At 34.9% G+C, this 16541-nt stretch overlaps 1 protein-coding gene across 3 annotated transcripts; it reads right to left on the bottom strand.

Annotated features, from left to right (window-relative positions):
- Positions 1–1317: 1317 nt before the first annotated feature.
- zdhhc21 (zinc finger DHHC-type palmitoyltransferase 21) lies at positions 1318–11561 on the bottom strand. Of its 3 annotated transcripts, none has more exons than XM_044097773.1 (8): positions 11430–11561; positions 9954–10152; positions 9766–9864; positions 9569–9680; positions 7677–7815; positions 7410–7526; positions 6687–6730; positions 1318–6293 (listed from the first exon to the last, which is right to left on the bottom strand). In XM_044097773.1, the coding sequence occupies exons 2-8, from the start codon at positions 10105–10107 to the stop codon at positions 6161–6163; spliced, it is 798 nt and encodes a 265-aa protein (XP_043953708.1). In that variant the 5' UTR covers positions 10108–10152; positions 11430–11561; the 3' UTR covers positions 1318–6160. The 3 variants fall into 3 exon arrangements, 2 of the variants coding, with proteins under 2 accessions (XP_043953708.1, XP_043953709.1); XR_006368786.1 differs by having other exon boundaries at positions 6191–6293; positions 6687–7079; XM_044097774.1 differs by lacking the exon at positions 1318–6293 and having other exon boundaries at positions 6300–7079.
- Positions 11562–16541: the final 4980 nt, after the last annotated feature.

The raw sequence follows: 16541 nt of genomic DNA, 5'->3' as shown, positions 1-16541 counted from the left end.
TGCAGCAGACCGCTATTATCTACACTGGATCCCTTAAACGCCATCATGAGAGACAAAGTTGACAAATTACATGTGTTAGAAACCCTGTGTTTTTGCGACATTAACCCTTATTAAAACCCCAGCAAGAGCCTCTTTTGTTTCAGAAAATCATTTATTAACCATTTTAAAGACGCAACTTCCACTTGTGGTCTTTCTAAAATATTATTAACAATAATTGGGCGCTATTAAGCAAAGTCAAACCACGTAGTTTAACACATAATGACTCAACCTTGGATGAAAAACAAAAAGTCGCACAGCGATTGACTGATCCCATCCTCCCGATCACGCTGCGGTGTCATGACCTCCTTCAAGCTGAGAACAATTGGGGACAATCGAGTTTGCCGAGGGTGGCACAATGAGTGTGTGTGTTTGGGTCAGACTATGTTAAAAGCATAAAACCATGTTAGACAGGACACTTGGATTGTGTTCACAGATTGTGCACACACTTGGCACGTATCGCTGAGACTTAAAACATGCTTTCAGGACAATGACGGATTAGAGACGGCTGAACTGATGCCTCAGGCCACTTGTGAGACATTCATGCTAATTATTTTTGCTTAAAAAAGAAACATGTTTTAGTTAAATCTGTCCTCTCAATTAATCCTCATATCTTTAATAAGGTAAAGGTGCCAAAGACAATTCAGTTGGATTATTTTCTTTTATTTCAACTGCTTTTTTTTTTGGTTTGATATTACATTTATACATCCAAGTGAAATTGAGAAAAATGTTCCCTCTTTGTAACTTCTGTTTTCCCAGAACATTTGACACATTTTGTTTTTAAGATTCAGCCTAAAATGTGATGATGCCTTTTAGAAAAATGTGTGATTGAAACTAGTATTACACCCACATTTATAATAAATCATTGCCTTGCAAAAGTATTCATACCACTTGGACTTCTCCACCCTAAACATAATTGTACCTAATGCCATGTAGCTTTTTATAAAATAATAAACAATGAACTGCTTTTCTGTTTTCACTCAGCTAATCTTATCTGGTATTAACATTTGTCTGATAATCTGAAAAATTAAATTGTGGGGAAAAAAATCTGTTAGTTGCAAATATGTTGCACAAGATTGTAAATAAAGATTACATATTGTAAAACAACAAAAAAAGCAACAGACAGAAACATATTCAGAATGTAATTTATTCAAATATCAATACCTATATATTTGCTACAATCACAATTTGCAGCGCAATAAATTGGCAACTTTTTGTAAGACTTATAAACAGAAAAGTAACTGGTAACACGTTCACAAAACAAATGTTCCAGTGTTTGAGGTCTGACTTAAAACAAAACAAGGTTTGAACATGAAATATCAAGAAACCTAAAAAGAACAAAGTGAAAAAAAATTCAAAAAGGTCCAAACTCCAATCTCCTGCGAGATGCCAAGTAACAGCTGCCTCATGGAAATATTCACGTCTACAATCGAGAGTGATGCAGTGCAAGGCGGTGACTTGTAATGTTAAGCTTGGCAGCCATCATTAAAGTTCATACATAGGTCCAAATTCATCCGCCAGAATGTAAACGTAATAATACATAAAAATAATTTTTTTTTAAACGGTCAAAGAAAAATTATGAACAAACAATGCTTATTGCTTCAAAAATCTGAAACCAAATAAGAAAAAGAAAACTTTTCAAAATAATAATAATAAAAAAAAAAAATCAAACATACATTTTTTCTTGCATTGCCTTCCTAAACACCTAAAAAACATGATAAAAGTTTTCAAACATCCAAGAACCCAAACATGAGCTATAAAAACCGATGAGCAAACGTATGAAACCACACTCATGCAAATTCAAACCGGATAAAATTCAACACATACCTACAGTGAGGACTTATTTTTTTTAAAATGATCTTCCTTTTAAAAATAAGTCTTCACATTAAAAAAGACTGTGTGCTAGCATAAAATTCAGTGCATATTATTGAACCGCTACCATCAAAAACTTGGTGAAACATGCATTTAATAAATGCTTGCTGACTATTGCAACATTTTCCCAGATCTTTGGTCGGTGTGGAGTGTACAGTGATGGCAAAAAATAAAAAAATAAAACAAAAGGTGGCCTAGACAGGCACTTAAAACTACTTGGATAATATAGTATTCTCTCCACACGCGATAGGCTTTGTTTAAATACAGGTTTTTCAAAGAAACTTGCTCACACAAAGCTAGTATAACTATGACATTACATATTTCTCTAATTAAATCAGTAAATTCTCCAGCAGTTTCAAACAGATATAACAAAATAATCATAAATAAATTATACAGTGTTAGCAGAGCAAACACCACTGCCTAAACTGCAAAAAACATGCATTTGCAACATTTTGATGCTAGCTGTTAGCACAAAAATACAGGAGCATTTAACTACCAGGGCTAGGATATGAATTCATTAGCAATGTCTTGTTAAAGCAAAAACGTTTACTGCCATTATGAGATACAAAACTCGTTTTCTCAGAATGAGTTTTTATATCTCATTATAATGGGTAAATTTTCTCATTTCATCAACTTACAAAAATACGTAGCTGACAAGTCACTCCTTAAAAAGGCATAAAGGTTTTCCTCTCATTCTCCATCTGTTGACTGTTTTCTCTAAATGAAAGCCAAACACCCTGCGTTGTTGGAAATTTATGACGAGAACATATTTTGGTTTTATTGAGATAGAAAATCTTGTTAAAACATAAAACACATTTTAACAAGCTAAAGCAAGAAAGTTTCTCATTACAATAAGATACTGTTCTTGTTTTTAAACAGGTGGCTAAATGTTAGCATAAAATAGTTAGCTCAGTTTAGCAAAGAACAATTTATAAACTGTCAGGCCGCAACAGTAAGCTAAATATTCAGAAGGATCCCATACAATGCAAATGTTAGCTCAAAACTGTTAGCTCAGTGTTAGCAAGAAGATCAGCTAGCTGTTCGCAAGGAAGTTAGCTCTGTTTTATAATGCAAATGTTAGCCAAGTGTTAGCACAGAATGGTTAGCAAAGAGTTAGCAAGGAGAACAGTTAGCTTAGTGTGAGAATAGAATAGCAAGCTGTAAGCAAGGAACAGTTAGCAAACTGTTAGCACAGAATAGTTAGGTAAGTGTTAAGACTGAACAGAAATCTTAGCACAAAACTTCTTGTTGTTTTCTGTTAGCCTCAGAAAAGTCCAATAGTTTTCTGACTATCATAAAATCCTATTTTCAAAGGCAAATGCATCAATTCTGATATTACAATCTCTATCGCAATTTTTTAAAGGTGACTTTAAGTATTAGAAAACAATTCTTAATAGGGATAGGACTGTTGATTATCGAGCTACATAGCACCTAAAAAAATTTAAAAAGAAAGCATGTAACCCTAACCCTAACAATAAATCAACAACAAATCCCTGCCTACAAAGAACCAAATGGGTTTCACTGGAATAATTTAGATTGGGTTTGGATTATATAAAATTTAATCATATTGAACTGAAATTACTTTTGTTGTAAATTGAAACTGAACTGGCAGTCCTTCACTTTTGCTAGAAACAGCCATTTTATGAATGTCTAGAAACAAAGTGTTTGTGTTGGAAATGGATATCATTTGTATTTTAGACAGCATGTTATGGTTTGCTCTGCTAATTTTAATATTTTTTTTCTTTTATATGCCTATTTCCAGAAATAAATTTATAGTTCCTGCTTTGTATATATATATATATATATATATATATATATATATGTATCCACAACAATCCTAATCTGTGATCTTCCCTAGCAAAGATACAAATATGCACTTATAAATTAAAAACATTCAGAAAAAAAATAGCCCTAAACTACAGGACTCAAATGTCATGTCTCAAAATCCACAGGATATTTGTACTAATCCTTAGTATTCCAAGTGCTACGGTCAATACAGCAAATTGATTTAAAATAACGGATTACCAATGTGGTCAGTATATTTATTCTTTGAATGTGAAAATGACTCTATTTCTTCTATCTATTCAGCAGCAAGCTGACTTGTTAAACTGACTTAACTTACACAGGTGGATGAAATAAAGTTTCCATAACTATCAACACAGTCAAGGGAAAAATCTAAGTATTAGTGTGATGCTTGTTTTAGATTTTAGAAAAAAAAAGTAGCAGTCAGGTGCTGTTTTGTAATCGCAACTGATCATCAGCAAGTCTGACCACCTCTATAAAAGCGTGGGTTTCTTGCTGAAGCATACAGATTTGTGTTAAAGTGGCAGTATTATGTCTTTTCCAGGTACATAGTGCCATTTTATAGCACAATTAAGTAAATATATTAACTTTTGTTTTTATGGAAAAATGCTGTATGCAACAAAAATTACTTAAAATAAATTTGACTTTGCAAACCTTGAAATTGGGCCCATGTCTCTTTAAGAAGCTCCTGCTGTTTCTGACACCCATTACAATGTAATGTAATACAACTGTAGCTGAATGGTTGCCATGGGAGATTCAAGGATTTCTCAAACATGCATGAAAGAATCAAAGTAACCCTCCAGGTATGTTTTTGATTAGGTAATATGATTATAACATGAAGTAAAGCTAAAGAAAAAGAAGATGATTTTACATAATACTGTCCCTTTAACACAATGACACGGACCAAAATCATCAGCAATAATGAGGAAAGAAGCATCTGTGTCAATCAGTCAACCTCAGGATTATAGACACTTGCAGATAATTTAAAGCTCCTCATTCTACAGAGATAAAAATTATTCAGAGTGGAAATCTTTTAAGTCAGTAGACAATTCTCCTGAGCGGACGTCCCAGAAAACTTTCAATTTCAGACTGTTCACTCTTAAAGAAATTGACAAAAACAAAACAAGTGTTCAGCTGCAGATTCTCCAACCATCAGTTTGTATGTGAAATGTTAAAAGTTAATTCCAGGAATGGTAAAAATGGTACAAACCACAAGACATAATTGAGATTAAAGCAGAGATATTTGACCACAACACACAGCGCTGTATTGATAAATACGGTGCTCTGTGGACAAATACCCCAATATCATGACAATCAGAGCAATGATTTGGGCTTGTCTGGTAGCCATAGAACTCTGAACTCCTCTGTATATCAAAGTCTAATCTATCCAACAGTAAAAGTCAGACAGATAGAAAAATTAGCCAATTAGGTAATTAGATTCAATGTGTTGCTATGGTTATTGACCTCAACCTAATTGATATGGTATAGTAGATGAGCCATAAATAAGAGCTAAAATCCTGTTGGCTGTTGCTGAGTGACTGATAAAGTCAGGTTATTGCTGCTAAAGGTGGTTCTACAAGCTAATAAATTATGCACTGAGTGTACTTAGTTTTCCCATGACTGTATAAGAGATAGATATTTTTTTTATCTTATGATTGTATCTTGAACTCTTTATGACTCAAGGTATCTCTAACAGTATAATTTGACAAATAATATACAGCAAACATCAACTACTGATCAGTGAATATTAAACTCATATTTAAAAGCAGGATTAACTACGAAAGTCACTATTGAGGAGTGATTATATTAGCTTGATTTTGCGTTAGTGCTCTCAGCAGTCATATGACATCTCTAGGTTGAAAGGTATCAACTTTGTTCAGTGGCATTATGCTCCTAAAAATACACACATTGTAGTTAAAACCATAGTAAAACAATCAAAGAAAAACATTCATGAATCATTAGAAGGTAGTCATACTTCAGACCCTTTTCTAAAATTTGGTAAATAAAAAGTACCAAAAACAAAAACAAGGCACAAACTTTATACAAAAATCAAACACTTCTAACAGATTTGTAGTTATTCTGTCTGTAGCTAATTACTAGTGAAGGCTCTTTATGACGTAACCTGAGAGATGTCCCACTGTTTCCATCCCCATCATGTAAATAATCATTAAAGGTGGTTTCCAGATGCTAAAAATAGCAGTCACAGTGATCAAAACTTTTTTCCACAATTCCAAAACAGTGTTTGTGACCCTGTTCCTGGAGAGAAACTGAATGAAACCAAGCAAAAACCAAAACGAAACAACATAAGTATCTGCTGCCCTGCTCGCGTAGCGCAGCAAGAGGGCGGTGAAGGTGTGCAGACAGATTTGTCTTAGGAGTATGTGGAGTGTTTAACTGTAGCAACTTCTACCGAAAGAGCAAGCAGGAAAGGGATTGTAGAGCCGCAGAGCTACACGTGGCTGCGGTAGTGGTGGCCGGCGTGGAGAGGCTGTCTGCTGCGCAGTGGGAGGAGCCACAGAAGTTTCCAGCGAGTGCCACAAACCTCAGCGAGCGCCCACTGCCACTTTCTTTTTGTTCCATATCTAAGCAGAAAAATACCTTAATCACCTTAAAGCATTTGGAAGTTTTGTTTTACGTATACAGCTAAGTGGCTGCTTTTGAGAAAGTTAGCTCCTTGCCCGAGGCGGCACGGCATCAGGGACGGCATGAACATTAGTTAAAAACAAAAAGAGCAAATAGCGACGTGTGAGCTGTGACCCAAAATCTATTTTCTATAACATCTTCAAAAGGCATAAGCTCCCTTGCTGTGTTGGTCACAATTTACGACCGTTGCAGACCACAGCTGGTTTAGATCAAAAGGCTGATCTGAACCCAAACACAATCTGAAACCGATCTGAAAATCTGAAAGTTAAAATGCTTTGGCGTCTGTGAATTTCAAGCTGCAACTATCTGTTAGATAAGAGAAACAGACTCACGTTTGACTGGAGAACTCAGACATTTTCTCAATAGTGGTCATATCCTGCAAAAAATAACAAAAGAAATCATATATGATTATTTATTCCACTGTATCACAAAAAAGTAGCAACCTTGTGTTTTTAAATGTGGGTGGTTGGTTGATGTTTGATGACCTCTGGATATTAATATCTTTAAAATGACAGCAGCACAAACATTTGACACCAATTTTGTTTGATTTGAAGACGGAGGGGGACCAACTTCACTCAGGTCATTTTGGCGCTCTTCATAAGTCCTTTAATATAAATCCAACAATTTATTCTTTGCTGAAGCTAATGACCATTTGTAAGACTTCTAATTAATTTCTAATCCATAATTTTCGGTTCCTGTGAGGGGCGTGGCCGATTTCTCTTTGCCTATAGGAAAGATGTGAAAAAATGTCATTCAAGTAAAGCAGGAAATGGCGACCACTTTCATAAATTTGCTCGTATTTTCAGTAAGATAAAAAATTAAAGCAATCGAAACAACTGGAGCAGTGAAAAACACAGCTGGACAAATATACAAGGAAGCTGATATTCAATAAAAACCTCAAAGCCAAACAAGGTCATGTTGGGGTCACCAACTAAATATGTACACACCTTCACTAGGATGCCATTAATATTGCAGGCTGCTGTACGTAGAGTAATTTAATAAAAGGAAAAGGCAACATCAGAGCAGCAGCAGTTGAATGTCCTTAAAGTACTCACTGAGAGGACGCCAGCCATCTGCGCGTAAAACAAGCTTGACATGCCACCGAACATGACCACGCCCATGAGCGCTGAAACTCGCAGCAGAGCCAGTTCATGACGTGTCGTAAACTTTTCCTGAAAGGGAAAATTAAGAAAAACACCCAGTAAACACAATAAAAAATTCCAGACCTTCTGTTTTTCTTTCTTGATGCTGTTTGATTAGAATTTATGTACAAGTTAGAGCTATTTCTAGATATTGGCAAGAATGCAAACCCATTAATTCACCTGGTCTAGTCTTGTCAGGGGCTGGAAATAATAGTACTGGCAAAAGTCCAGCACCAGTGTGAATAAGCTGAGGACCTGAGTGTAAAAACACAGCTGCAGGAAGAGCCAGTGGTTGTCTTCTCCCACGCAGTTATTGATCCTGCAAGACAGGAAACGGGAGTAAGGGTTTGAGCTTTTCTGAACGTCAGGATGGATGTATTCCAGGACGACATCATCAGAGAGGAGACAGTGAGGCTGGTCGGCACCCTGGTACCTCAAGAAGGAAAAAAAAAAAGGTTCAAGTTTCAAACATCAGCTTTCCTTTAATGTGTGAAGTTTGTGCTTCTGATTTTCGCCAATACACAAGAGAAAAATTTGAAAGTAATGTACAAAAATAATCCACAAAAAACAAAAATGAAGCGACTTTAACATACATGCAGAACGGAGACAGGAAATGAACGGATCCAGTTTGAAAGGAACTGGAACCTTTAAACTGGCCGTCACAAGGTATGAGAGGGATCACTTACAGAGCTGCACGAGTACAGGCGGTTGCCGAAGCGTCCAACAGTCAAATTGTGATCAAACTATAATGTTAGTTTTCATATATTCTAAATAGTTTATTATTTTTTTAATGCACAAGTACACAGTTCTAACAAATACTTTGTTGCACATAGCTTGTATTTCACCATTTCTGGTAACTGCACAGTAATTCTTAATTTTTTTGTTGTTTTTATACATTTTTAATACTTTCTATCTTTGTGAGAAGGGATTCTGCTGGTATATCTGAATTTCCCAACTGAGAGACAATAAAGAATACTTATTTTCTATTGTATTTTATCTTATTAGTCACCACTCTAAATCCAAAACACCGTAAGTAGCAGAAAACACTACACATTGCGACCTTGAAACATGGTGGAGGTAGAATCATACTGTGGGCATGCTCTTTGTCAGCAGGAACAGGGAAGCCGATAATAGTTAGTGGGAAGATGGTTGGAGCTGTGGCACGGCAACACACACACGATCAGTATGCATTTATAATACGGCCAATCGAATATTCGATAATTTCACTGAACTTCCAATCCAGAACCACAAAGCGTTTTGGGAGAGGTAGGCAGAGGAAAGGCTTTAGGCTATTAATCTATTAACTCATTCACTTTTTCATTACCTAGCAACAACCTGTTGAGGAACTTGCGCAGCAGCAATTTCAGGTTTCGCCACCACGGCTCATAACTGCTTATAAATAATAAACAGCAGCAAAGAGTGAAGGAAGAAAATGAGTACAACAGCTGGAGAGGAAAATGGGGATAAACCAGGAAAGGTTGGCCAGATTACAGATATTTAAAACAAAAACTAATGAAAAATGATCAACTGATAGGAAACACAAACTGTGAAACGTTTTTCAGCCATGTCACCCAGCTCTGAGCAGGGTGATAAGATAATAAGATAAGATAATACTTAAAGAAATTTGTTTGAGGATGGAAAAGTCTTCAGACTGGGGTAGAGGTTCAGGGCTTAGATCAAATTATATTCATTAGTTAGAATGTTCCAATTAAGGTTGCGTATCTGTAGAAAGCTGACAGCCTCAATCCTATGTGAAATTGAGTTATTTTGCAAAGAAGATTGAACAGCAATCTCAGTTTGCTGCTAGGCAGAAGTGGTAGAGATGTACGTGATTCCACACAGCGTTGACTCAGAAGATGCTAAACACAGTTTTCAGATTTTTGCTTGTAAAATAATAAAATACATGCAAGTGAAAAATTCAAGATGGCGTGAATACTTTTGCAAAAACTGTTTCAGTCACTAAATACAGAAGGTGGATTACTGAAACCCTTACTGCTATTTCAACACATCAAACAAAGCCAAGCAAGCACTTAATGGGAATAAATAAGATTAGAGTAACCGTATATGCTCACCAGGGGCAGTGGTGGTCCATCCTGCGCACACAGTGGCCACAGCGGCTGCAGTGGTGCGACCTTTTCGGTCTCATTAAGTTGCACTTATTGCACAACTCCCACTGTTCTCTTTCTGGGAGACAAATACATCTATAGTTTAGAGCTGCAAATACTTCATGATAGACTAAAAAAGACACAGCAAGAAAGGCTTTCCGTACCAGAGTGAGGTATATGTGGATCCACAGGAAGACGGCCCGGATCTGCAGTGGAAGCTCTGAACAGGGCCATCACACAGAGCGCCGATGCTAGGTAATAACCTGTGGATACATATAGACGTGAGGCTTAATGAGCCAGAGCCATTCATTGGACCGTTACTGAAATCCTCAGGAGAAACAGCGACACTCACAAACAACTAAGGCCCAGGGGATGTGCCCTTCATCATAGTGTGGGAGCAGCACCAGTTTGGGAACGAAGAACGTGTTGTAGAGCCAGATCCCAAACACCACGCTGATGCAGAGCCAGCCCATCGGATCCACTACGAAGTGAAGGCGAAGCTTCATTGCTGCTGTTGCTCCAGCTCACAGGATCCTCACTGCCTCTGGAAACTAATCCAAACCAAGTATCCCTGAGATTATATTTAATACCGCAATAGATTAGACTGAGATGACTTTCTCTAGTTGCTAAAGGTGCGTTGTTTCCTCTTAGAAAGGCTTCTTTGGTGAAAGTTTTAGGCTTATAAATACTTGAAAAGTGTTTAAAGGAGTTTCACCGACTGGCCCAGCCATCCTGTGGGCTTTCTGGGTCGTTGTCACCTTTGGTTACCATGTAGGACGTTTCAGCGATGTCCTTTAAAATGCAGAGAACTGTGAAACTATCCAAAGAGGGGAGTTGGATCTGCATGGTTTGTTACAACAAATGCTTGAGCCTCCTTCTGTTTTGTGCTTCATTTCATTTCACGTGTAGCTGAAACTATTTGTCCATGTTACCCATAAAAAGTTAATCATTCACTTTTAACTGTCCTTAGATATAAGTATGTGCATGGTTGTTTGTCCTGTATGTCTCTATGTTACACTGTCGTAGACTGGTGGTCCATCCAGTGTGTACCCTGCCTCTCAATCAATGACCACTAGAAATGTATTGATATTTATCAACGTACTCACGAAAAAAAAAAAAAAAAATACAGTGGAAAAAATAGTAAAATACTAAGAATAGCACTTCCAACAATACAAAATCACTATTTGTTTTTATGGCGTTTTCAACACCATAACTGGAAATAATTGTTAGATATATTGCTTACAATTTCTGTTACACTTGAGGCAATGGAAGGAATCAAAAATAAAAATATACGCTGTGATAAAAAAAAAAAAAAAGTATTTATCACAACCTCGATTTTTAACCTGTTACGTTTGACATCAATCTTTTAATAACAGATATTATAACACCTCTATGAGCGTCAGTATCTACAATCTTGTGTCCAGTCTCCCGAATTTTCAATTAATAAATTCATTATAAATAAATGGCAGATGTCAAATAAAACAGAGATTTGGGGATATCACGGACACATTTACAAATGAATCTTATCTTATCTTTTCAGGTAAGAGATTAAAACCACAGCAGAAGCCCATAATGTGTAAGCAGTGAGTTAAATCAAAAAATGCTGGACTTTTTAACCGAGAAGTATTTGTTACGGTAAGCCTCCTCCATCTCCATTCATACTGATAACACCTGACACCGTGATGGGCTTGGCTCCATTTATCCCCAACATTGTTAGCTAACAGCTGGGCCCAGCGGAATTACACTCAGTTATGATGATGTAAGAATAAACTATTAAACCCGTGAAATGTCAGTGGTCATATTATTATATACAGGAAAACACACTTACTTTTTTCTTTGCTTTAACGCTGCCCTGAGGAGTGCTTGTAGCAACCCAATGGCTACTTCCTCATCCGACTTCTTCTTCTTCTTCTTCTTTTCTATTATGGCGGATCACAAGCAACTTTAAGGTGCATACCGCCACCTACTGTACATGAGTGTGTAGCTGCATTACTTCACATCTATTAAATTCTATTTTTTAATTTTGTATTCTTAAGATAAATAAACAATGCTTTCCTTAATTTGTGAATATCTGTTATGTTTCCTTCATTTCCTAATATACCTTTTAGATTCCATTCATGCCCTATACTTCTAACTATTCTCTTTAATTCTTTCCTTTTGTGTTCATATGACTTACAGTTCATCAGAATGTGTTCTACATTTTCTTTCTCTCCACATCTCTCACATTTATCATTATTTTTCCTCCCTATTAAATAAAGCATGTCGTTTAAGTAGGTATGACCTATTCTTAATCTACTAATTATTATTTCTTCTCTTCTGTTTCTTTCAATAATGCTTCGAATTTGAACTGACTTTTGTACTTCATATAATCTTCTTCCTTTCTTATCTTCATTCCATATTTTTTGCCATTCCTCCATTTCTTTACTTTTAATAAGTGATTTCCCTTCCCCTTTCCCAAAAGGAATTAACATTGCTATTTCTCCCTCTAAAGCCCTTTTAGCTAATTTATCTGCCTTTTCATTGCCTTTTACTCCCTCATGTGCTGGCACCCAACAAAACCAAACATCAATGCCACCCCTATATAATCTAAATAAAATATGATGAATTTCTAATACCAGATCTTTTCTATTATTTCCTTCTCCCTTGATACTTTCTACTACTGCTTTAGAATCTGTGCACACCACCACCCTGTCTGGTCGAATCTCCTCCACCCACTGTAAGCTTAATATAACTGCCACCATTTCTGCTGTAAAAACCGACAATTGATCTGATATTCTTTTAGAAATACATTTTTTAAACTCTGGAATATATATTCCTACTCCCACATATCCTTTTAAATTCTTAGAACCATCTGTATAAATTTTAAGATAATTATTATATGTATTTCTTAAATAAATATCAGTTTTTATCCCTATTTCATTTAAATTCCAATCATTTTTCATTATGCTAATTTTCAAATCTACATTAACCTCTGGTATTAACCATGGAGGAATAATGCTAGTTGGATTAAATTGAGCTATTTCCTTGTCCTCCAATCCATACATTTTAATCCATTTCCTAATCATCCATCCAAATCCATTACTTTGGAACTTCACATATTCCCAACAATTTTGTAGAATAGTTGAATTCACATGATCATCTATATTACTTTTAATTTTCATCCAATATGCTAAAGCTAGTTTAATTCTCCTCATTTCCAGAGGAGTTTCCCCAGTTTCAATTAAAAGAGCATTAATAGGTGTTGTTTTTATTGCTCCTATACATATACGTAAAGCTCTACACTGTAATCTTTCTATTCTTTGTAATGATGTTTTAGCTGCTGCTCCATATATAATACTGCCATAATCTATTATTGCTCTCATGAGAGCCCTGTATATGCTTAATAATGACTGTCTATCTGCCCCCCAATTATTTCCAGCCACAGCCTTTAATAGATTAATAACCTTTTTACACTTGGTTTCTAATTTATCTATATGTATTTTCCATGAGTAAGAACTGTCCAACCATAAACCTAGATATTTATATTCTGTTACTCTTTCTAAAGTCTGTCCATATAATGTTATTGTTTCTATATTAATATTTCTCTTCTTTGTGATAACCATATAACAAGACTTGCTTGCTGATAATTTAAAACCCCATTCATAAGACCATTTTTCTACTTTACTAATTGCTTTTTTAATATTTTCTACCACATGTTTAATATTTTTCCCTTTCATCCATATGGCCCCATCATCTGCATATAGTGCAGATTTTATACATTTATCAGTATCATAAAAAATATCATTGATCATAATATTAAATAAAATTGGACTAATTACACTACCTTGAGGTATTCCATTTTCAACATTAAATTCATTTGAATAGTCATTCCCAATTTTTACTCTTATTTTTCTATCTAGCAGAAAATTTGCTATCCAATTATACATTCTCCCACCTATTCCCATCTGTTTCATTTTTATAAGTAATCCTTCTTTCCATAGTGAGTCATATGCTTTTTCTATGTCAAAAAATACTATAATCATTATTTCCTTCATTTTTAAAGCTTTCTCTATGTCATTACTGACTCTAGTTAGAGCATCCATTGTTGATTTTCCTGTTCTGAAACCACATTGGTATCCATTAATTAGATTATTCTTCTCAAGGAAGTATCCTAATCTATTAACCATTATTTTTTCCATCCATTTACTTAAATGAGAAGTAAGAGCTATTGGTCTGTAGTTATTTGGACAGGTAGGATCTTTACCTGGTTTATTAAATGGTAAAATTATTGCCCTTTTCCAACTATTTGGTATCGATCCTTCTTTCCATATTTTATTAAATAATTTTAATATTAATTTCAGTGTTACTTCCGTATCTGTCTCGAAACATAGCGTAGCATAATTGGTCCTCCCCTGGAGCTGAATATCCTGTCCCTTTCAATACTGTTTTTATTTCTTTCATGGTTATATTCATATCTAATGTTGACATAGATTTTTGACATTTTTCTAGTGAATTTTTATGATTTCCTAGTTTTTGAATCATCTGCCTTCTATGAGTATCTGTCAAGTGATCACCACTATGAACTGCCGCAAATGTCTCTCCTAATAACTCTGCCTTATCTTTATTTAGAACTAATACCTCCTGTCCTCTAACTAAGGATGGAATATTAACATTGTTCTTTTTCCCCATCATTTTTCTTAACATTGACCAAACATTCTGTAAATTTATTTCTGAACCTATTGATGAACAATAGTCTCTCCATGTTTTCTTTTTTGCATCCTTTATGGTTTTCCGAGCCTTTGCTCTTTTCCTTTTATAATCAATAAGGTTTTCTACTGTTAAATTTTTCTGTAATATTTTAAAAGCTTTATTACGTTCCTTAATTGTTTTACTACATTCATTATTCCACCAAGGAACTACTTTCTTCTGACCTTTCACTTTTATTTTTGGAATGCTATAATTTGCAGCATTTAAAATATGTTCTACTATTTGATTTGTACATTCTTCAATATTACCTTTTAATGTTACTATATGACTTGTTTCTTCACATTTTGTTTTAAATTTAAACCAATCAGCTTTATTAAAGCACCATCTTATTAATGTTAACTCTTCTTGTCTATTTATATTATCATTAATTATTGTACTCACTGGAAAGTGATCACTCCCTAGTGTAGACTCCCATTTAACATCCCATTCACATGCACTAACTAGGCAGTTAGATATTAATGTAATATCTAAACATGAAACTGTATTTTTATGTATATTTACTCTTGTACCTTTTCCATTATTAAGACAAACTAATGACCTTTCATCCATTAATTCTTCTACTATTTTACCATTATGATCTGTCTTCTTGCTACCCCATAGACTGTTGTGAGCATTAAAATCTCCACACCAAACTTCTCTTCTATGAATTTTCCCTATTTCTTTAAATATTTCACTATCAAGATTTTTACATGGATTATAATAATTTATGATTTTAATATTTCCGTGTTTCTTTAAATTAAATATTTCTATATTAATACATTCTAATTGTTTATTTAATGAGTTTTTCTTATAAGCTATTCCTTCCTTAATTAAGGTGGCACATCCTCCACCACTACCATTACTTCTATCCTGTCTTTCTATGTTATATCCAGGAATTTTAAAATCTAAGTTTGAGTTTAACCATGTTTCTTGTATACATATTATATCTGGTATTATTTCTAAATCATAAATATACTTTTTAAATTCTTGTCCATTAGCTATTAAACTTCTGGCATTCCATTGAAGAATATGAAGAACCATTAGAAAAGCTTGTATCCTAATCCTGACCATTTTCTGTTATTTCAGTGGCACTCAAAATGGTATGAATCTGATCTGCTTGAATTTCTTTCATATCTAGGAACCTCCCTGCTGCTGTTACTATTGCTTTTATTTTATCACTTTTCTTCTTCATTTGAACTGTAACATTAATAATATGACATATAAATGCTACAAAGTTTTCTTTTTTCACCATCATTGTGTTTTCCTCTATTTTACATTTATGTGAACATATATTATTCGTATTTGTTGTTGGCATTAGTATTTGTCTCTGATCATTCTGTCCTTGATTTGTGTTCCGAGAAGTGTAACTTTGATCCGTTTCTCCCAGTCTTATTCCTCTTGTACTATCTTTCTTTACTCTTTTTAATGCTTCTGCATACGAAACTCTTTCTGTTATCTTAATTTTCTGGGCTTCTCTAGCTTCCCTTTGAACTATACATCCACCATAGGCTGCACTGTGATCACCTCCACAGTTACAGCATTTGATTTTAGCGTCTTTGTCACATTTTCCAAATTCATGTGGACCTCCACATCTTGCACATCTAATTTTTCCCTTACATTCTTTTGCAATGTGTCCCATTCTTTGACAGGTAAAACATCTGAGCGGTTTCGGGATGTACTCTCTAACTTTATAATTCATGAATCCTAGCTGAATATTTTCTGGCATGTTGTTTTCAAACTGTAATATCACAGCCATAGTATCTTTGAGTTCCCCTTCTCTTCTACTTTTAATCCTGGTGGCATTTGTTATTCTCCCTCCTTTGATTTCATTTTTCACCTCCTCCATTGTCATTTCAAGTGGAACTCCTGATATTACTCCTCTCAACCTTGCCATATAACCTGGTATATATGATTTAATTCTTTCTCCCATCAGAGTTTTCATTTTGATTATCTTCTGTTGTTGCGCCTCACTGATAGCTTGAATTATCAATTTTCTGTTGTTCATGATTCTAGCCGTTTTGATTTTTCCTATCTCTACCTCTATTGCTTTGGTTATCTTTATCGGATGAATATAACCCCTTTCTTGCTGAAATTCCACCATAACTTTGTATTCCACTTCTGTATTACTATTATCTTGTTCTCGCGAACTCACTCTTTGGTTTATTTTTGTCCTTTTACTGCCTTCCGCTCCTGGCTCACTTTCATCCGACCAACT

The sequence above is a fragment of the Gambusia affinis genome, linkage group LG18, assembly GCF_019740435.1.
Source record: "Gambusia affinis linkage group LG18, SWU_Gaff_1.0, whole genome shotgun sequence".
Lineage (NCBI taxonomy): Eukaryota > Metazoa > Chordata > Actinopteri > Cyprinodontiformes > Poeciliidae > Gambusia > Gambusia affinis.
This window is presented reverse-complemented; position numbering and strand designations above follow the sequence as displayed.